Source organism: Phytophthora cinnamomi (assembly GCF_018691715.1).
Source record: "Phytophthora cinnamomi strain GKB4 chromosome Unknown Contig14, whole genome shotgun sequence".
Taxonomy (NCBI): domain Eukaryota; phylum Oomycota; class Peronosporomycetes; order Peronosporales; family Peronosporaceae; genus Phytophthora; species Phytophthora cinnamomi.
In genome coordinates, this window is record NW_027150947.1 from 2,054,149 (window position 1) to 2,076,151 (window position 22,003).

Sequence of the window (22,003 nt, forward strand, 5' to 3'; positions counted from 1 at the left end):
CAAGAGGAGACGTGACTTCACGTCGCAGCAGGTCTCGATCTCGGTCGCCCCGCGCCAACTACACAGTTGAAACGCCGGAGAAGCGTCGCCGCAGACTCTTGGCGGAGAAGGTCATGTCCATGAACACCTACCACCGACTGCTGCTGGACCCGTACTCGTCGTGGTCCAAGAAGGCAAAAGGCACGTCGATGCCCATTCCGGTGCCGTTGGAGTCCAACGAAAATATGGGTGACTACCAACAGAAGTTCGAGTTCTGGCTAGCCCAGAGGAACGTGACTCTGGCATCGCTCCGAGAAGATGTCATCCGAGAGCGCAACTACCGTTGCGGTTATGCTCAATGGCGCGTGCAAATGGGCTTCGGCCACACGGCTCCGGCTTCGATATATGGGCCACAACGCGCGCGCTCGAGATCTCCGGTCCGGGTGAGACAAGAGCAGGAGAGCGAGCGGTACTTGTCGACTCGCCCCCGCAGTCCTGTTAGATGTGGTGGCTACCAGGGAGTGACCCAGCGCTCGGTGTCAACGCCCAGGCCGTCGAGATTCTATGATGCACGTCGAGCCAGACGCTACGATGATGAAAAGACTGGAGCCTCGCATGGCTCCTGCAAAACCTGTGGTCGCGACTGGGCTGATTTCAACCGGCGTCTGACGCAGCTCGAAAATATCATTTCCCGACTTGATTTACCAACAGCAAACACATTTGGGGGTCACAGCTCTTCACCTTACGAGATTAGTGGTGATGCGGAGCAGCCCCGAGACGACTCGTCACGTACATCCAATTTCATTGATTTGACGGACGATTTTGAAGACGAGGTAGAAGCTGCGGAAAATGTTCGATCGGTAATGGGGGACAACTCGAACGGCAGTGCAACTCCGGTGACAGGTGAGTCGCGAAGCGTTGAAATCACTCCCACAGATAGTGATACAAACCACGAGGGTCCGTCAACGGCCGGCGATTTGGATGAACCGACCTCGGAGCCCGTGCATGAGTTTGAATCGAAGATGCCGCCCGGGTTGGGCCTTCTGATCGATACGTACAATCAAATTAACGACCAAGTTTTGTCCGAGCAGAAGGAGGAAAAGAAAGTGGTAACAGCCATGAAGTCGATGACTGACGGAGAGGAGGCCTGTGGTGCGGAGTTGCAAAGTCGAGTTTGCAAATTAAGCGAGTTGATTAAGCTGGAGAAAGAAAAGCGAGACGCCGCTGTTGCTGCAGTAATTGTTTGTGGCCTCGGCGATAAAAAAGCGGAGTTCGCTCGTGACGTAGAAAGCATGGGTACGTCTGATGCGGCTAACGAGCAAGAAGACTTTCACGAGAAGTGCGCCGGCATTGCTGCAAAACTGGTGGAAAAAGAGAAAGAGCTTGCGCGATTACAGAAGCAGCTCCAGTCCGTTAGTTCGTTGGACGAGAGCGACAGTGCTCTAATGCAGCGAGAATCCCAGGATTTGTCTAGCAAGATCGCGCTGGAGAGAGCTTCGAAGACATCGCTCGAAACTGAGCGCCAGAAGATTTTCACACGACTCATGAAGTCGAGTCGCAATATCCAGGCGCTTGTGGCGAAGGAGCTGTCGAGCGAAGCTTAGCGGGTTGTGGTGAAGTACTGAGCTGCCGATCTCCCAGTTGAGCTGTCGTTTGTCAACACAGTGTCGATCTACGATCGCCATGATGAGTGTCAGCATTCGTTTTAATCTGTGGCGGCTAACTGCTAGCGGATACAGTACTGCTGTCGACGGAGACTACCAGCGTTTTTGAACAAAATTGAACAAACTGAACAAATGAAACTAGCTGAAATGAATTAACCACCCTACCTGAGCCTAGCGAGCCTGTACACGTAAAAGCTTCGGGCTTCTGTGCCTGCAGCAGTTTTTTCATATCGGAGCAAGTAAGGGATCCTTTTGGAGTTGATGTTGCCTCGAAGCGGCTAGACGTACTTCTCCCACCCTTCCAAAGTTGCTAATAAAGTTTTAAGCGTCTACGACGCAGAACGTCGCCACCTTCGCGCTAGGCAAGCAACAAGCTCTCTTGCGATGGGCAACTCGCTCCTGCAATGGGCAAGTTGCCCTCGTGATGATCCGAAAAGTTCGTGCAGAAAAAGTCAAGGTCGTTTTTTTCTCTGGCGTCCCACTTCGATTTCTACCGAAAATGGAGCAGCTGCCGCCAGGTCCGAAGCAACCGCCTGCAACTTGCATCGCGTGCGGAGCAGACCGCGGCGGAGGACAAGACGTGCCCCAAGTGCGGCAAAGTGACCCAGAGTCGTCTGGCGCTGCGCCTCCACCTGAATCGCGTGTATCCGTGCGACGCGGAGAACTCGGCAGCTTCCAGACCTGCCGCAAGTGCGGCCGCAAGTTCACCACGGCGGCCAGTCTCAGCCTGCACCTGCTGAAGGCCACTCCGTGCGACGCACCGGAGGCGGCGCGCAGCGGCGCGTTCAAGTGCGAGAACTTCTCGGAGAAGTGCAACGAGGTGTTTGCCTCGGCGAGGAGTCTTTTCGCGCACCACAGCCGCGTTTACGCGTGCGACGACCCGACTCGCAAGAGGGTGTGGCAGGGCGGCCGAACGTGCCTCAAATGCAACACGACGTTCTGCAGCGGCCAGTTGCTGCGTCTTCATCTTAACCGAGGGTTCCATGCGACGCTGAGAAGCCTTCAACCTCTGGCTACAGCGCCACTCTGACCGCTGCTGGGGAAGAGGGCGGAGAGAGTAAAGCGTCGGCTCGTCCAAAGGTGGACTTACGGCACGCGTGTCCGCAATGCCAGAGAACTTTTGCCACCCAGCACGGATTTCACATCCATATAAGCCGGTGTCGGAAAAATCAGCTTAAGCTTACCAAGCCACAGTCCACCGAGGGAGACGGTCACGCTACGCCCAAGATTATGAAACAAAACGAAGGACAAAACCAAAACAACCTCGTGAAGAATGTGGTTCGAGTCGAGTATGTGGAGCCTACTACCAGATTCTGCCGACTCGAGGAAACACGGTGTTGGTGTCCCTACAGTGCGCGATTGTGGGTCAGGTGGGAAGTTCGTTTGATGTGGAGATCGACGATGGTGCGAAGGTGAGCAAGTTGAAGAAAGCGATCAAGGGGGAGAAGCCGAACGATTTCAAGGACATCGACGCAGACAAGCTGCATCTCTTCCTGGCGAAGACGGAGGGCGGCGCGTGGGTGACGGAGGCAGACGTGAAGAACGGCGTGAAGGGCGCGGATGAGTCCAAGGCGTTGGATAGTGCGGGAGCTCCGCTCAAACTGGTTGGCTTGTCGGGAACAGACGTGCAGTTCACACCCACGATAGAAGATGTCAAGGCTAAAAGGACCCCTGTTCACGTGCTGGTGGTGGTTCCGAAGCAAGATGGTACCTCAAACGAGATGTCTGCAGCGACAACGCCACTGACGGTAGAGCAAGTGGAGATGTCAATGAATAAGGTTCTCAGGGAACGAGATGAGAAGGCGTCTGCGTATTCGTTTTCCGATCTGAATACTGCGATGGAAGAGCGAATTGTCGAGAAGATGCGGTTGACCGAAAATATTCCTGATGTGAAGGAACCAGTCAATACTTCGATCGCCGGTTATTCGTGGATTCCGAAAATCGCGGAGAGCGAGGAGAGTCAAAGGGCTGGGTACATGGCGTACTTGCAGCAGCATTTGAAGACGCTGACAGATCGAGGAGACTTCTTGCTGGATGACATTGCGGGCGATAAATCAGTTCTCAACATCGTGGACCCAAGACTTCCGGTTGCTATGAAAGGCACAGCTGATGTATAGCTCATCAATCGAACATCGAAGAACCCACTGATTAAGCTGGCTGGGATCAGCTTGGTGATCGAGCTCAAGCATATAGTCGAACCGGGCCATGTTCCTCAAGCGATTGGTCAACTTGTGAGCTGCAGCATGAAGGCGCCTCTCAACTGCTATCCGCTGAGTTTGTTGACGGATTTAAACGACCACTGGCATTTCTCTTGGTTCAGCGACAAGCACGTGTTACGTTGCAGTATCCAAAGAACGCGTTCAGATTTATCGAGGCAGCCGTACTGAGACGAACGGAGTCTGCCCCACTTCCTCCGTCATTCATTCCTGGACCTTTCAAGACAATCAAGGTTGATGACTTCTTGCCCCAGCCGGATGACGATCGTGCAGAGGAGATGATGGAGCGATACGAGTTGATGGCAGATGAGGTGGAACCAGAGTTTCTCATGGCGAGGCGTATGGAGTATGCGCAACACGTGGTGCAATCGATGCCCATGTATGCTCACATGTATGCGTAAATTCTTAAAATGAAGTATTCTCTGCTGCTGCTCCTCATGTTGTCACGTCGCTCGTTGTGCTCGAGATGCTGTTGTGCTGCTGATTGATGGTTAAAAAAATACTGAGGACACACCGTCTGACGATTCTCTCTGATAGCCTTGTCTAATGTTAATATCGTGTGTTTGAAGGAAAAAAAAATCTTGTCCAAACTCCTTTCGATAAACTGAACAATTTTTCATCCTGATAAATATAAAATTAGTAATATAGTAACATGGCGTACTCTCCTGAACAATACCAGGCTAACAAGGATCGCATCAAGGCAGCGCAGAAGCGCTACTACCAGCGCACCCGCGAAGCTCGTTTGTCGTATCAGAAGGGGTACGACGACAAGAATAGAGAGCAGATTCGAGCTCGAAAACGGAAGCCAGAAACGAATTTAACGAAAAGGTAAAAACGTACTTACCGAGGAAACCGAACTTAGCTAATTAATTTTTTTTTTAGATGAAAAAAGTCGCCAGTGATATAAAGTCGATCCTGATACAAGATCTCAATATTATAAAGTCAAACCACAAAAAATAATATAGGTTGATGGATCGTTCCTGATGACCTGGGGAAAGCACATAGGTAAGACGACCAAACAGATCTATTCCTTTGATTGTGGATATATCGATTGGTTGAAGAAGAATGAATTTGTTAATGAGAAGATGCCTAAGCTAAAGGAGGCTCTCAATGAGTTTGCTTAAGTTTTGATAAATCGGAGGCAACTTATTCACGAATACTCTCACCAAAGTGATGATTTCAGTGATCACTATTGCGTATATCGAAAGGTTATGAAAGATGTGCGACTACAGCGTCTATTTTTTTGATAAAAAAAATACATTGTGAATCGGTCCCTTACTACCATTTACTATAGTCCGGACCCCACCAGCCAAGATCTTCGCATGGTGCTTATCCACTTGGAATGCTTTTCTTTATTACAGTGTTTAGCGAAGTTCCATCTCTCCATCGATGATCCACATAAGCAAGTGATCCTTTCATTCATTGGAGCTGAAATTATTTTCTTCATCATATCTTCACCAACTTCTGGTGAATGCACTTTTATCGTAGGGAATTTCGAAAGTGGATGCTTACAGCAACGCTCATGCAATGGTCTCGCCGTGCACTTGAATCCACTGTCTAAGATATAATTGCACATGGTTATTACTAGTAGTATTTATTATATACTTACTAGATTTTTGTCTTAAGATCAGCTAACTTCTATCATCCTTTATACCTTCTTTGGATGTACACCCATTGTTGCTGTGTGCGGTGCTCGGAGGTGTGGAGGAGACCTCTTTCGCACCAGGCGCTACTTAGCGGCGGTGTCGACGTTTTCAGCAGCTGGTGGTCAGGAAGGTGCAGAGCAGTGCTCGTTGGAAACTGGCGGTGATATGTGCCGGACTCGACTACACTACCCACTGTCCCTCTCTTCAGGAATCTGCCACTGCAGCTGGTGCAAACTCCTCACGGTCTGCAAAAGCGTAAAAGCGTGAGTCACGGCAATGTGGGTTTGTCTCCCGTGGAGAAGTCAAGGAAGCGAGTTTGCACCGATACTGGAACTTTTGTAAAGCTGGTAGCAAGACTCGCGAAAATAGGCCCCTCCACATCTGCAGACGAAAAGGCCGTCGAAAGTTTACCGACTGCGTCGAAGTCGAAGGAGTCAAACGGCAACCATGGAGGTGACATATTAACTGATGGTTGTTGTTGTCGCTCGTGTGTTCGAATATGGGCTTGTAAGATGACAAATCGTTTAGGAAATCTGAGTGGTGAAGTGAACAAGCTATTACGTGGAGCAGTGAAGACGGGTGTGTGTAGTGCCACCCCAGATGTACCAGTGAGCAGTACAGATTCTAGTGCCACAATTACGCCGCAAGAGCAGACAACCACTAGCGTTACAACTTTGGATACCCTCCCTGAGCAAGATCCGGGGAAATTATCTCTTCTGGAAAACTACAACGATGTGAACGGCCAAATTATCATCAACGAAAAAGCGCTGGAAGACTCAATTGCATACCTCAACCAGATTTCTGCTAATGGTGGATTGAGCGACTTGGACCAGATTGACGAGTTACGTGTCAATCTCAACCTCGCCAAGAGTAAGCGTGATAAGGCTGTTGCTGTCATCATAGCTCATCGATGGAGTGCTCGACGGAACGAATTCCGACTTATATTGGAGAATATGACTGTGAAAAGTAAACCCGATGCTGAAAAGGTGTTTCACGAGGAGTGCGCGGACATCGCAGCGCAGTTGGTTGAGAAAGATCACGCGATTTCGGAGTTAAAAATGCGGGCCGAACGAATAGAATCCGGGTAAAGATCCTGAGGGGTTTTCCAGGTTAGATGCCGAGCTGGCTGCGAAGATTCTTCTCGAGCGCGAACGTGACGAGCTCTTCATGCGCTTACTACGGTCGAGTCGACGAATCTACTTGCTCGCGAAGGACACGTTTGTGCTGAAAACGCAGCTATTGTAGAAATACCTCGCCGTTTTCTTGGTCATTATTCGAAGAATGCTATATGTTGTGTGGCGAGTATATCCCCAATCTCACAACTGTGTTAGGTCCATCACTTTTCCATACGGAGGATAATCTGTGTTGGACTCGGCAGTTGGAAGATCTATGACTCGGCAGATGGAAGAGAAGTTTTCCAATCAGTCACGCGTCTCTCTCTCTCTGATTTTGTAACCGACTGCAAAAAAGAAGACGTGGGATCAGGCGGGGTTTACTATTGCAGGCAACCCAGACCGCCTGCAAAGTCTTCGTGAAGTGGCCCATTGCATGCTGTATGTAGTCTAACTAAGAATGTTTACTTAGGATCGAGAGATTTAGCTCAAACTGCTGTCTTGAACTTCTCAAGAGATTCGGGTGGTAAGATTGTGAGAAAAAAAACAGGTCACCCATTCGGCCAGTCCAATTTTCCAATTTTTTCTGCGCCAACCGCGCTCGACTGGTGGCGCAACACGCATAGCCTCACTTTCAAAACAGCTCGTCAAGGAGGACCCAAGTGAGCCACGCGATGGAGGAGGCGCTACTGACCACCAACGGCAGTTCGCCTCTTGAAGCCAAGACACCAATAGCATCATCGTTTCGAGTGGAGGAGAAAGAGAGAACCTGCACCAGGTGTGGCAAAGTTCTGGCCACTCGATTGGCGCTCCATAAACACCTCAACAAAGTCTTCCTGTGCGACCGGAAGGGCGAGCGCAGACACAAGGGCGAAATGCGGCAGCTGAACGGCATTCATCGCTGCGAAAAGTGTGGAAAGAACTTCAGCAGTTCTGCTAATCTCCGCTATCACTGGTCGAAGGTCAACCCATGTGACTCGCAGCAGTCAGGTGAGCAACACAAAAAGATCCCGGCCAAGAAGAAAGACAAAACCAAGCAATTTCAAAAGTGCCCCAAGTGCAAAGCTACGTTCTCATGTTCGCAGAATCTCCGCTTACATTTGAGCCGGCTGATCCCGTGTGACAACTCGGAGCCCAAACAACACGACCCCGGCAACAAGACTTGCACGAAGTGCAATGTCACGTTTACCAGTGCACAAAGTCTTCGTCTTCATTTGACTCGTACCATTCCATGTGACGCACAACAGCGATCAGAAGGAGATAAACTCAAGTGCGAAAGCTGTCCCAACTGCCGCAAAAAGTTCGCTAGCGAGTGGAGCCTCAACATTCATTTGGGTCAACGAAATTGCGATGGAAAACAGTCGTCCCCACAACCGCACAACGTGAACAAGGTGAGTAAGACTCGTGATCTCTCAAGACCAGACGAAGGACCGCCTGCCAAGGAGTCACTCGACGAATATTTGCTGATGGCTTCTCATCGCAACAAGGAATCAAAACCCATCAAAGAGCAACATCGAATTAACGATGCGCCGTTGGCTATCCGCGCTCCATCCACACATCAACCAAAGCGGCAACATCAATGCCACTCGAGTGACAAGTTTGCTAAACACATTGGTACCTCCAAAGCGCTTTCTTCGAAACGAAAAAAAGATGACGAGGGGAGGGATGATATATCTCCTGTGTGCGAGCCTAATAAACGAGTTCGTAGGGAACCTGGGTCATTTGCTGATCTGGCAGCACGAGCAAGCAAGACAAATACCTCAACTCAACCTGGAACCAGTGGTTTGCAGAATACTAAGCATGGAGGTAACATCCTGACGGATGGGTGTTGCTGCCGCGAGTGTGTCCGGACCTGGACCCGAACCATGATGAATCGTTTCAATCGCGTGAGTGATGAAGTGACGAGCCTACGGGAGCAGCTACAACGACATGGTGAATCGACCAATCTGACATCTGAAATGGCTATTGTGAACAATCCTACGTCATACCATGTTACAACTGTATCCAGTCCAAAGGTGAAAAAAGAATCGAACCTTTTGGGTCATAGTGCTACAAAAACAACTATAAATTGTTCTGGTGAAGATCGTGCCAGCAAAACGAAAGCGGAGCCTTCGACGAGTGCACCACCATCTGGCGCAGCGAACGCGATATTGGTGAAAGATACTGTGAAACTGAGTTTGACTGAGAACTACAACCACTTGAATGATCAAATCATCACGAATGAGAGAGCGCTCGAGGATTCCGCTGCCTACCTGAAGGAAATGTCAGGACATGATGATACTGATACTTCGGAATTACGCTCTCAGCTTGATGAGCTTAAGGTCTACATTGACGTCGAGAAGGGGAAGCGGGACGAAGTAGCTGCAGCGATTATTGCTCAGCGGTGGGCGTCTAAGCGAAACGAGTTCCGACTCTTATTGGAGAATATGACGGTTAAAAGCAAGCCGAATGCTGAGAAAGCTTTTCACGAAGAATGCGCGGAGATCGCGAGTCAATTGGAAGAAAAGAACAAAGTGCTTGCAAAGTTGGGTGGGCTGATCGGCGCAGCCGGTGTGAACAGTGAGAAGCTAGCCAGTATGAAAACTGGTATCGGAATTCCGAAGTATGCTGTCGAGAAAACAGCTAAGAGCTTCCTCGAGCGCCAACGCGACGACATTTTCATGTGTCTACTACGATCCAGCCCTCGTATTTATGTGCTGACGAAGGAGAAACTAGACGGTACTATGAACTAGGGAAAAGTATCGGTGGTTGGTAAATGGAGAAGTAAGTATTCATTTTACAATTTGCGGTCTGCTGTTGTACTACCAAGTTCTGTTCAAGCGTATGCCAACAGCTTGACCAAGACCGATCGCAAATACGACAGGCTTACTGGCTCAGCGGACGCAACGTAGTTGTCCGGGATACGTTCATCCCATACAAATGAGTGTGCAGCTTCCACCGTCACGGACTCGTTCACATTGCCACCGCAGCCGACGATAAACACTGCAGCCTCCAGGTACGCGAACGTGGTCTGGTTGGCGCCAAAGACGCACTCGGGGTTGTTGGCTCGGCACTCAGCCTGACGGTCTCGGCGAGTCTCGGCGACTTCGGGCACGCCGAGGGTCTTGCCGTCACGCGAACGGCTGAGCAAGTTCTCAACCAGAGTCGCGTTGATGTTGATCGGGTCACCGCCGAAGTACGCGTCGTCGTGCACCAGAGACGCGTCGTGCTCCAGCACGTTGTGGCGTGAGATGATGTCGAGCGAGAACGTGGCCGGCACCTGGTTCAGCAGCGTCTGAGTCAGGTTGCTGTCGAAGTTGAACACGGACATGAGGGCGGCACCCAGGTTCTCATGGGTGATGTTCTTGCCGCTGCGCGGGATGTGGCCGTGATTGGCGAGCGCGTTGAGGCCGGGGCATGGCGACCGACGGAACGGAACGGGCGAGGTGGAGTCGGCATATCCCGTGACTTCGTCGCTTGAGGGGCGGTAGAAGTCGCCGACCTGGAGAGCGTCGATGGACACTTGCGCGTTCTGGCCATTGTCAACATACCCGGCAGCGACGGAGGCGACAGCCAAGGCGATGAACGATACCATGGAATCGAGGGAGTAGCGACGGTGGAGAGGAGTGTACGCAGTGAAGTTTGACAGCGATGGAAAATTGGAAAATGAAATCCTAGTTGACGAGTGTCCGAATCACCGGGTAATCAGAAAATTCACAATCACCTCGATCATTTTTCACTCAATGGTGTCTCTTGTCGGATGGTATCAAGTAATGAATCACCTATTTTGAAGAAAAAACTTGTAGCCCCGCTAGAACAGGGTGGCAGCTCTTGAATTCGACCACTTCGAAGTATAACATGTGTACTCGCTACAGGTTTCTTCCTGACTTTCCCTCGAGGAATTCCGCCAAGAGAGGCTCAATACTTAATTAAGAGCAGCAGCAGCTCTCTTGCACCATCGGTATCATAGGCGATGCCTGTTTCTCTTTACCCAGCATTGTACTTTGGAAAATAATTATTATCTGTTGTTCTCCCTCTGCTCGTCTGTTGGGCCTCCACAGTCACTGCTCGCCTGTTGCAAGCACTATTTATCTGTTGCATATCGACAGAGAATCAGCACTGCACATCTGTTGACATGAAAACCTGTTATCGAAAGCATACCATGAGCACAATGTAGTAGATATACAGTATATCTTATGTATATTCTCATCGTGTTCGGATGAAGTATATGATATACGTCATCCGAACATGGCAACTAAAACATTTAAGCAGTGGTCAGTGAGGACGAGGGTGGCTGTGACTAGCACATGTACGAGAATAAATATCAGGGCATGCACAGCTCGCAAATAGAATAGACGCACACGCCAATACATGTTGGTAGGACGAAACTTAACAGACTAGCCCACTCCGCACTCCCACGTTTACTGGCCAACAAGCAGTGTTTCCTGGAGTCCATCTACGACTTGGTCTAGGTAAACAACGAAATAACATATGAAATTTACCAGGTAACAGGAAAGCATACCCGTTGTGCCGATGGTAACAACTGAACAATACTAATGACATGTGAGTAGGGGCCACAGCTACTGAACAGGCGGATAGTGGTAGAGTAACCGATAATAATTAGCAGCCATGTACTTTCAAGTTTAAGAAATGGTTGATCTGGGGATCCCGAAAACTAAATATTCAAAACAATATATTCATATTTTGATAAGAAATATTGTATTTTCTCGAAATAGTACTAGCTGCTCCTATTTTATTTTAGTATGAAAAGAAAGTAAGCATCCACAGTATTAACACCATTTCTTTGTACCGTGGTCATATGAAACTTAGCTGCGTTTAAAAATATTAAATCCGCAAATGCTCTAATTCTCATCAAACCTGGTGAAGTTTGCCATTAGCATCTACAAAGTCTCTAGACGAAGTATGGTTGCTCTGTGCCGACTCCTTCACGCGTGAACATCTCGCTCACCAACCTTGCTCCTCGTGCGACCCAAACTGCCAGGTTGTTACCCATTTAACTTACCCACTTTGAAGCTTATCTAGGAAAAACGTAGGAATTCTCGCGGGCAACAAAGTCTCTCTTATTATTGGTGGAGATACACTGAATTTTGTCCAATTATGGCAGGCTCTGCGAGCGCCTAGAAGGCGGAGCGTAGTTCCGAGGGATATCCCGGATACTCTGCGCTTGCGAGTCGAAGCTAGGAGAGGCAAGTTCTCCATTCCTACCCTAAATATTTTTTATGCCTGCTTTTGAGTAATGTCTAGTCGAGTTTCGTAGCCGAAGAAAACAATGTAGGCATTCCCTTCTCGTAAGCTGCAGGAAGAGGTATTTCTCGACGTCGATAGAGATCCTTTATTGCGCTGCGATCCCCACTTAGCGTCCCCACACTGACACTTTTGCGATTCTCCTACAGGAACGCCTCAAAATCACTCGGCGTAAAGTATGTGAGGTCGAGCTGACTAGGGCTTGTAAGATACATCGGTGCCTCGTCACCTTCAGTTGATCGAATCCGTCGAGATATAAGCGCCAAGCTACCTCGATACGCGCGCTGTGTTTTGGAAGACACGCATGCATCCCTTACATCTTGCACAGTGACTTCTCTTGTTTCACTCCCATTTTTCGCAGCAGCCCAAGGCGACGGTGAGCTGGCCGATTGAGGGGGAGGGGGACGCCACCAAGCTAGTGGCTGAAGGGAACACGTCACCGTTGCGCGTCGAAGGTGCTGAAGATGGACTGCTCGACGGTGGGGTACGAGGCGAGACAGATTCAATGGAGACCGGGGCCATGATGACGTTCGAGGCCAAGCTGGGCTCGGTGGCGTTCGAGGTCGAGCTGGACTCGGTGGCGTTCGAGGTCGAGCTGGACTCGGTGGTGCTCGAGGCCGAGCCGCAGTTGGTGACGTTCGTGGCCAAGGTGGGCTCGGTGGCGCTCGAGGCCAAGGTGGGCTCGGTGGCGTTCTCGAGGTCGCGCTGGACTCGGTGGTGCTCGAGGCACTCGAGGCCAAGCTGGGCTCAGTGGTGGGCGGAGCCGAGCAGCGCTTAGAGGTAGACAGCGGCTAGCTAGGTGTGCTCGAAGACAGGTTCTCCTTAACTTGCTTGGTCGCACTGCTGGTCTTCATGGTGCAATAGGGATCGACTTGACGGCGTGAATTGTTTTCTACCAATCCTAGCGCGTCGGATGTGTCGCCTACGAAACACGTGCCATTCGTTCGCCTTTGTGAGTGTATACAATTTTCTATATGTTCATTTGTGCTATCACTCACATTTTTGTCGATTTGTCCGCGATATTTCCTACGATTACATACAAAATGCCAAATACGGCCTACGTTTCACCGACAATCATCGCACTTCATGCCTTAACATCCAAAAAAAGAGGAATGTCGTTAGTGCTATTTATAGAATATACCCAAACGCCTGGAAATCACCCATTTCGAGCGGCCGCTTCAGCCGAGTGGCAGTGTTTCGACGCATGCATTGCTTCTTGCATTACAATGCCTTACAAGACCGATAGCTCATCGCGCAGAGGAGATCAAGCTCTATTCAATGATCGTCTTTGCTTCATGCGTTGTTGATTTGCGGGTTTTATAAAAAAAAATTGGTCGAGCATACAAAACGTGTAGTGGGTCTAACTTGACTCACTACTTTAGCTTACACGTTGCGCAACGTGTATGAGGAAGCGTAAGTACTTAGTAATTACTTAGGTTAATTATATTTGAGTACACAAATATAAGTTAACTTTAGACAAGACTCCAAGTAGCTAGTTTAAGGTAAAATGAGAACTGTATTGTTTGTAAATTGATCTTCCTCTAAAAGCTGCTAAAAACTGTTTATCATCTGTGAAAGGGTTGGCAGCGGCTGGCTGTCAGAGCCCCGCTAATATGCATGTCTCTGATTGGTAGAAAGATGCTGCTTTCTACCAATAAGATCTTTTGGGTATGTGTGGACCACTCACTGTGGTGGTCCACTTCAATGTATCCATCGGTGTGTCTTACACCAATGTGAGGAAGTATCCAAAACGTTTAACAGATAACCTATCTGTTAAATTCACAAGTGGCTTGCAGCCACTTGTACGTGTAACCGTTACACCATCCCCCCATAAGGTTAGACGCGCGGGGTCCCCGCACGTCAATCTTTGGAATTGACCATTCGTCAATTCTCCGCGTTTGGAGAAGAAATCCGCGCTCATTCAACGATGAGCGCGCCTCAGAAGAAGTCCGCAAAGTCGATGGGGAGTCATCTCTCCATCGACGACTACCGAACGCCAGAAGGCGAAGTACGGTGACGTCGTCGACTTCGACGACGACGATGAAGACATGGAGGGCGAGGAAGACTCGCCCTCAAAGCGTAAAGACTCAGTGTCGAGCGAATCGCTCGACCCTCACGCCAAGAACGTTCGCCCGCGTGAAGGGGGACGAATCGGACGCTTCGAGTTCGAAGCGTTCGCGTACTGAGAGCGATACCCCACTCGCTTCCGCTGGGGCTCTCAGTACTCCGCGCGCTGCTGCTGCAGCGCGTGATGTTAAAGCTCAAGGCTCTCCGCGCGCTGCGCCTGCAGCGCGCGATCCATGGATGCCGTCCGCGTCCGAGATCGCGGACCGGTTTGGGAACTCGGTACCTCCGAATGAGGTGCCGCTGTACGTATGCAGCGCCATCAAAGATGACGCTGTGGCTGCCGAGCTGCACTTTGATGCGGAAACGCATCAAAGGCGCGATACTACATCGGACTCTTTCATGAGCTCCGATGGTTTCAAAGCAAGAAGACCTCTTCTCGCAGCAAAGTGCCCGAATGGCAGGCACTTTGTCAAAGCTGGAACGCCTTTGTTGAGAACTTCAACAAGAGGCCGAGTGCTTACCGTGATCGGATTAAGCAAGCGCGTGATCGCTTCGAGACGTACTCGAAGCGTGGAAAGCTGGAGCAACTTCATGTTGCTGCTGAGGAGGCGAATGTGCCGTGCGCTGTGCCCGAGGGCTTTCAGTGCACGAAGTGCTTCAGGCGCGGTCCGCTTGAGCGACCGCGACCTGAACGGGTACACGTCGTTCCGTGTGCCCGAGAGTCTCAAGAGCTCCGTGCTAAGTTCTTAGCACGTGAGGGTTCGGGCGCTGGCGATGATCGCAGCGCTCGCTCTACTCCGCTGTGCCAGCGCGTACTGCTCTTCGTACGCCCTCACCATTTCCGGAACGTCCTCCAGCAAGACGTTCCGCGGCTCCCATGTATCTCGATGGGGAGGAAATCCTCTCCAACGAATACGAAAACGAGCCCCTTGAGGGTTCGTTTTCGGGATACTGTGGTCAACAATCCGCTCAACAATCCAGCGGGTTGAGCCGCGGGCGTCACGGATCGGCGGTGGCGGGGGTGGGAACACGCCCGGGTATGATCAGCCCGGGCTGATCAGTATGCGCCTCTCCACGACCGGGTGACCGTCGTGGAGCGTCTGCAGGGCGCTGAGTTCGCCGCCCTAAAACAGGAGCTGGCGAACCAGAAGGCCCAAGTCGCGGCGGTCTCGCAGACCGCCTCGAACATCCAGGTCGAGCTGGGGACCCAGATGAAGGGGTTGCTCCAGCGCGTCCGCGCGCTGGAGGAGAGGTTGCTCGTCGCCGAGGCCAAGTCCTCCGCTTCTTCCTCGGCTCCTGCCGAGGCTTCGGGTCAGTCGAGCTAGATGGCTCGTGCTGCCGGTATGGCTTCAGCCGTCCGACGTAAAAGGTCGGATGGAGGCGCATGCTAGACGGTATGTCTAGCGTGTATGCGTTGCCGTGCCGTGCCAACACAGTGAACGGCCCGATGTAGCGCGGAGCAAGCTTGCTTGCTCCGAAATCCGAAACTGCATGTCTAGGCAGGTTTTGTGTAGCTAACAAAACTAATGAACCAACTTTAAATTCATTTGTGTTGCCTCTGCCCGCATTGTCTGCGTTCAGCTTCTGTTGATCAACAGAAGCTGCTATTGTGTCTTGGACAAACCGAATCACGGCTTGTCTTTTGGTGATGAAACTGATTGCATCCGAGCTGAAGTCATTCAGCTCGCTTTCCGCTAGAGGCCCGGCCTCTGCGTGGTTCTTTGCGGTGTCTGCGCCCTGCGCAGACCCGTGGTCGTCGGCCATGTTGTTGGGGGAGTCTGCGCCCTGCGCAGACTCATGTGGTTTGTCCATTGTTGCAGCTGACACTGTGCAAGTGTCAGCGGTTTTCTGCGGCTGCTGTATTGCAGTCGTAGATCCTCCCCCACTTAAAGTGGGAGCCATCACTCCGAGTAAACTCGGGAGGCGTGGATGCCGCATGGCATTCACGTAGAACGGTGTATGCCCGGTCGAGGCATGCACTGAGTTATTGATGGCAAACTCTGCCATCGATAAACACTCGCTCCAGTATTGGAACGAGTGAGCGTAGCTCTTCAACATATCGACGAGCACGCGATTCACGCGCTCGGTTTGACCGTCCGTCTGCGGATGATCCGCAGTCGACATGGAAAGCTGGCTCCCAAGAAGTGTAAACACTTCTTGCCACAGATGCGCTGTGAAGCGCGGGTCTCTGTCCGACACAATGTCGGACGGCATGCCATGGTGTTTGAACACCATGTCGACGAGCAGACGGGCTGTCTGCTTCGCGGTCACCTCTGCTGGCACCGCAGCAAGATGTACCATCTTGCTGAAACGGTCTACAAAGACCACAACACCGGTGTTCCCTCCGCTATCCGGGGAAGACCAAAGATGAAGTCCAAAGACATGGACTTCCAACACTCCGACGGAGTCGGTAGTGATTACAGTGGAGCCTGCGCGAATGGCGCAGGCTTTACGCGTTGGCATACCTCGCAAGCACGGATGTACTTGCGCACCCACTATACTGGTGGTGCCAGTAGAAGTCGCGCGTGAGAAGGACGTAAGTCTTCTCACGTCCGAGATGTCCCGCAGTCGGGGCATCATGATACTCGTACATGATCCTGAGTCGCAGGTCATGGTCATTTGGCACGACAACGCGATCCGCGTTGTCGTCGACTGCGTTGTAGAGTAGCAGTCCGTCGTGCACACGAAAGCGGTGTGCACGCGCTCGAAGGTGCTTGGGCAGCTTCTGACGGGACTTGTCAGAAGGCGCTGTGCCATAGGCCAACAAGAGCTTCGCGTCCGCGTCGTGCGCGTACGCGGCCTTCACATCATCCAACAGAGATGATGTGGGTTTGCTCGATCGCATGGCGTCAATGGCATTGACGTCAACAGCTTCTGCATAGTCTGGCCGACGTGATAACGCGTCGGCCACCACGTTCAATCTTCCGGGTTTGTATTCGACCCGGAAGTTATACTCCGCAAAGAATGAGAGCCATCTCGCCATTCTTTGTGAAATGTGTGGCGACTTCACTGCGGTGCGCAGTGAAGCATGGTCGGTGTAGACCACAAATGGTCTACTTCCAAGCAAATACACTCGGAACTTTGCGAGTGCATACTTCATGGCAAGGAGTTCCTTGTCATGCACCGGATAGTTGCGCTCAGCTGGCTTCAGCTGACGCGATTGGTAATAGACGACACGATCACGGCCCTCGTGATCGTGCTGCATAACGCGCATCCGATCGCGAAATCGGATGCGTCACACACTACGTGAAATGGGCGATCTTGGTCAGCCACTGCCAAGATCGGCGCCTCAGTCAAGCCCCGCTTGACTGTATCGAATGCCTTTTGGCAATCGGGTGTCCAATTCCACACAGCTTCTTTCTTAAGAAGCTGTGACAGCGGGCGGATCTTGCCCGCATAGTCCTCCACGTACTTGCACAAGTACGTGGCCAAGGAACTGCCTCAGTTCCTTGACACTTGAAGGCGTTGGCCATTCGTTAATCACTCTGACCTTTTCTGGGTCAGGGCGGACACCGTTCTTCCCTACGAGACACCCGAGGACGGGTATCTCGCTCGCCCCGAAGATACACTTCTTCAGGTTCGCGTAGAGCTTATGCTTTCGCATAAGCTCAAGTAGCTGCCGGAGATGCACCCTGTGCATCTCTACGTCGGTCTTCCCGTCCACAGCCCGGCTGTGGATGAATACATCATCGAAGTAGCTCGGTGCGAAGTCGCGCACCGAGCGCAACAAGTGCGTCACGCACCTGTTGAAAGTCGCAGGGGCATTCTTAAGCCCCTGTGGCATTACTAGCCATTCCCAGAGCATGCCGCTTGGCGTGCTCACTGCCGTGAGAGGGATATCGCTCTCACGCATTAGGATTTGATAAAATCCATCTCGCAAGTCGAGAGCACTGTAAACGGTGCTCCCGGCCATCGAATCGATGATAACATCTTTTCGCGGTATCGGCGTCTGCGCCGGTACCGTCGCATCGTTCAGCTTGTTGTAAGCATGAACGATGCGCCATCCTCCCTGTGGCTTCTTGACACAGAACGTCGGAGCACTGTGCGGGGACTTTGATTCCCGCACTTGTCCTGCTTTACGACGACTTTCAAAGAAGTCGTCGATCGCTTTCACTTGCTCTCGCGGCAGTGGCCACTGCCGCGTGACACAGTACTTCGTGCCCGGCACGAGATCAATCTCGTGCTGAATGCCCTTATCCTGCGGAAGCTCCGCAGGAATCTCTTCCGGGAGTACGTCTTTGTACTCCCTCAACAATTCGTAATAGGGACTCGACTTCAGCGAGTCCCAACCTTGTTCCTCGAAGCGCTCTCGCTTCGTCTTCGCACTGAGAGTGTCTTCACTCTCAGTGGTACTTCCCATGAAGAGCTGCCTCAGCTCTTCGCTCTCGCTCGCCGTTCTTTCGCTGTCCGAAAGAACGCAGACTTGCTCGATGCGTCCATCGTGCAAGTCGCGCGTGAAGCGCTTCCAGCTCATGGCTGGAAGCGAAGTCAACTCCGACGCCGTCGTCGGAGGACTAGCGAGTTCCATGTCACGATACTGGAACCCAGTATCGGTGCGCGTCAAGACGCTTAGCGTCTTGACATTCGGCGTCACCGCCGCAGTCTGCCCAGCAGACTGCTCTTGTTGCGTCTCGGTCCCGGACCGAGACTTGCGCAGCGTTTTCCGCTTGCGCCGTCTTCTTGTTGTACGGAGCCCGGCTCCGCACAGTTGTTCTTCTTGTCCAGGCCCGGCCGTGGACAGTCGTTCGCCGGCGGACCCTGTCCGCGGGCGCGCGGTATCAAGCCCGGCTTGACCGCATTTTCCTTCGTGCAGCCCGGCTGCACGGTAATGTGTCCTTCGCCGGCAGACCCTGTCTGCGGGCGCGCGATATCAAGCCCGGCTTGATCGCATGACGCTTCGTCGTGCAGCCCGGCTGCACGACAGCATGTAAATTGCGTCAGTGCGGTACGTTTGCAACCGTCCGCACTGTTTGCAGCGTCAACTCCCGGAGTTGACACGCCTTCGTCACCTCGACGCCAATCATTGGCGGAGCCCCTCATGACCGAGGGTGCGTCGGCTCCCGGAGCCGACGCGTCGTTGTCGACCTGACCGCTTCGGGTCAGGGACTGTCCCTACACGCTTGAACGTGGGTGTTGGTTCCCGGAACCAACACATCTTTTTCTTCCGACGTCGGCAGCATTGCCGACGTGGGTCTCACTTGTGCGCGCCCTCGCGCACTTCCTGGGCGCTCCGGGACAGCAGCATAAAGCGCTGTCTCGACTGGTGAGCCGCGCGCACCTGCTGGTGCGCGCGCTGCGGTAACAGGGCCATCGCTCTCTGTTCCGCTATCGCGTCCGAAGCGCACGAGCGTGCGCTTCTTCCAGTCTATCACCGGATCATGCCGTGCAAGCCACGGCATGCCCATTACCACGTCGAACTTATCGTCCAGGTCCAGGACGATAAAGTGTTCGACAAACACTCGTTGTTTGTACGAGAAGCGCACGTTCACGACGCGCTTCTCGGTCTTCACGATGGCACCTGTTGCCAGGCGTACCTCCAGAAGACTTCGAGGTGTATCTACCTCCTCGAAGTCAAGCCTCGACAGGCTTCGTAGTCGAACAAAGTTGTTCGACGCGCCTGAGTCTACCAAAGCTCGAAGAGAGTCACTCGCTCTCTTCGAGTAAACATTCAAGATGACTAGGTTCGGCCTGTCATCTTGTTTCTTGCAGTGAGAGCTGGTCTCACTGGGGGCTGCAGTCCTTAGTGTCGCGTGCCCGATGTCGGCACGCGCGACTGCATTACCAGTAGGGCGCCCCGCGCCTACTGGATGTTCGCGTTTTTTGTTGGTCCGCGGCGATGCCTAGCATCGCCACGACGGCCACCTCCAGGGGGCATGGGAGCTGTGCACTCCCGTGCAAAGTGACCGATCCTTCCGCAACGGAAGCATCGCACGTTACCTCCCTGCTGCTGGTAACCAGCAGTTGTTGCGCTCGAGAGGTCCATTGGTTCCGGACCTCCCGTCCTCGCTACCGGGCGCGGTTGCGGCCTCGGTACGTTTACATGGAGTTTAGCCTGCCGCAGGCTAAACTCTTCTTGCATGGCAAGAGTGATTGCAGCTTCGAGAGTACTCGGGTACTCTCGGAAGAGATAGGTCTTTACAGGCCCATCTCTAAGCCCTTTCATGAACGTGACGACCTTGGTCGCCTCGTCAATCGGGTTAGTCACGATATTTGATACCAAATATCGTGCGCGCTGCGCGTAAGCATGGACGTCATGCGTACCCTGCTGAAGGTCGAGGAACTCCGCCCTCGACCGGAACTCGTTTTGCGGGGGCTCAAACGCTTGTTTGAGCTCCTCTTTGAACACTTCGTACGTGCTGAAGCACGTAGGATCGGAGAGTCGGCGTCCATACGCCCAACTCCTTGCGCGTCCGCCAAGGCAGGACATGGCGAACGCGACCTTCGACAGCGGGTCGACGATGCGTCGAGCCGCTATGGCTGTGTCGAGTTCGACAAGCCATCGGAGGAGAGGCTCGCCCTCTCTTCCCACGTAATTGCTTACGCTCAACTTTAATGGTTGAGCCCGCGGTGTCGTCCCTGACGACGCCGTCACTGAGGAAGCAGCGTCACGCTGCTCCTTCATGATGAATCCCAGAGCAACACCGTGTTGCTCCGTCGGCGATAGCGTACGCAGCATTGTAGCTATCGCCGCTTCTCCAATGACTGTTGACAGTCGTTGGAGGGCCTCCCACTCTGGGTCAGACAGGTGGGGGCAGTCAGCGCGTGCAACATGCGTTGCAGGCGTGTTGGAGCTCTCCATGGGCACCTCCGTGCTCATGTGGTTCTCGGCTCCGCGTTCGTACACCGCGTACGAACGTCAAGCAGTCGGTCGTTGGACGGACTACAAAGTGCTACCAGGTGTAGTGGGTCTAACTTGACTCACTACTTTAGCTTACACGTTGCGCAACGTGTATGAGGAAGCGTAAGTACTTAGTAATTACTTAGGTTAATTATATTTGAGTACACAAATATAAGTTAACTTTAGACAAGACTCCAAGTAGCTAGTTTAAGGTAAAATGAGAACTGTATTGTTTGTAAATTGATCTTCCTCTAAAAGCTGCTAAAAACTGTTTATCATCTGTGAAAGGGTTGGCAGCGGCTGGCTGTCAGAGCCCCGCTAATATGCATGTCTCTGATTGGTAGAAAGATGCTGCTTTCGACCAATAAGATCTTTTGGGTATGTGTGGACCACTCACTGTGGTGGTCCACTTCAATGTATCCATCGGTGTGTCTTACACCAATGTGAGGAAGTATCCAAAACGTTTAACAGATAACCTATCTGTTAAATTCACAAGTGGCTTGCAGCCACTTGTACGTGTAACCCCGTTACAAAACGGCGGTTTAGTGTGACCATCGTACAAAAAAGCTGTGAGACTTCTTGAGACGTTGCTATTTTAATACTGTAGCAACGTCTCATGAAAATAATCATTTGGAGGGAAGTTTTGATTGTTTAGAGCTGAAGCCAGCCGGTGAAGCGGTAAGGTGAGAGTGCTAGCACCCGGTTAAAGTAGTTGGCTTGAAACTGTTGGCTACCAGTATATGTTAAATAACTTTTAGGTCAACTACTATAATACTACATTATCGGAAGTTTTAGGGAGACGCGGTCCCCAGCTCGTCCCCACCCCGTCCCTCGCCCGTCACTCTGATATGTCAACTATCTGAAGTTTGGACTTCCGGATAACAGCACATATCCACGTACTCAATACACAAAAAAACACATTTGCACAACACACATTTAAACAAAATCCATTTGACAGAACGCAGCGGCACCAGCGCACTGGGCGGGGCACCACGCGGACCTCGACCGCGCCGCCGCCCGAGGGAGTGATGGCCTAAAGGGCGGCGCGGCGAAGCAGAGCAGCAGGGGCCAGCGCTGCTACGACTAGCGCGCCGACCACGACCGCGCCGACGCAGGAGGGGTGATGGCCTGAAGGGCGGCGCGGTGAAACAGAGCAGCAGGGCCAGCGCCAGTGCTAAAGAGCGGCAATCAAATCTGTACGTACAACAAGGGGGAGGGGGCTGAGCATGGATTGAAC

The 22,003-nt window shown here is 52.1% G+C and overlaps 7 protein-coding genes across 7 annotated transcripts; 5 read left to right on the plus strand and 2 right to left on the minus strand.

The window, feature by feature from the left end:
• Positions 1 to 113: 113 nt before the first annotated feature.
• On the plus strand, positions 114 to 1,583 carry IUM83_01361 (uncharacterized protein; the record flags this gene model as incomplete). The annotated part of the gene is made up of 1 exon (XM_067925208.1): positions 114 to 1,583. One exon carries the CDS (start codon positions 114 to 116, stop codon positions 1,581 to 1,583), a length of 1,470 nt encoding a protein of 489 aa, XP_067797263.1.
• A 559-nt stretch (positions 1,584 to 2,142) lies between these two features.
• On the plus strand, positions 2,143 to 3,760 carry IUM83_01362 (Crinkler (CRN) family protein; the record flags this gene model as incomplete). The annotated part of the gene is made up of 2 exons (XM_067925209.1): positions 2,143 to 2,538; positions 2,996 to 3,760. The coding sequence occupies 2 exons, from the start codon at positions 2,143 to 2,145 to the stop codon at positions 3,758 to 3,760; spliced, it is 1,161 nt and encodes a 386-aa protein (XP_067797264.1).
• A 5,118-nt stretch (positions 3,761 to 8,878) lies between these two features.
• Positions 8,879 to 9,349, plus strand: IUM83_01363 (Zinc finger, C2H2; the record flags this gene model as incomplete). The annotated part of the gene is made up of 1 exon (XM_067925210.1): positions 8,879 to 9,349. The coding sequence occupies one exon, from the start codon at positions 8,879 to 8,881 to the stop codon at positions 9,347 to 9,349; it is 471 nt and encodes a 156-aa protein (XP_067797265.1).
• Positions 9,350 to 9,432: 83 nt separating this feature from the next.
• Positions 9,433 to 10,191, minus strand: IUM83_01364 (Chloroperoxidase; the record flags this gene model as incomplete). The annotated part of the gene is made up of 1 exon (XM_067925211.1): positions 9,433 to 10,191. One exon carries the CDS (start codon positions 10,189 to 10,191, stop codon positions 9,433 to 9,435), a length of 759 nt encoding a protein of 252 aa, XP_067797266.1.
• A 2,190-nt stretch (positions 10,192 to 12,381) lies between these two features.
• Positions 12,382 to 14,047, plus strand: IUM83_01365 (uncharacterized protein; the record flags this gene model as incomplete). Its single annotated transcript, XM_067925212.1, has 2 exons — positions 12,382 to 12,537; positions 13,862 to 14,047. The coding sequence occupies 2 exons, from the start codon at positions 12,382 to 12,384 to the stop codon at positions 14,045 to 14,047; spliced, it is 342 nt and encodes a 113-aa protein (XP_067797267.1).
• Positions 14,048 to 14,805: 758 nt separating this feature from the next.
• Positions 14,806 to 15,253, plus strand: IUM83_01366 (uncharacterized protein; the record flags this gene model as incomplete). Its single annotated transcript, XM_067925213.1, has 2 exons — positions 14,806 to 14,863; positions 14,976 to 15,253. The coding sequence occupies 2 exons, from the start codon at positions 14,806 to 14,808 to the stop codon at positions 15,251 to 15,253; spliced, it is 336 nt and encodes a 111-aa protein (XP_067797268.1).
• A 1,124-nt stretch (positions 15,254 to 16,377) lies between these two features.
• Positions 16,378 to 16,848, minus strand: IUM83_01367 (reverse transcriptase; the record flags this gene model as incomplete). Its single annotated transcript, XM_067925214.1, has 1 exon — positions 16,378 to 16,848. One exon carries the CDS (start codon positions 16,846 to 16,848, stop codon positions 16,378 to 16,380), a length of 471 nt encoding a protein of 156 aa, XP_067797269.1.
• Between the last annotated feature and the right edge of the window lie 5,155 nt (positions 16,849 to 22,003).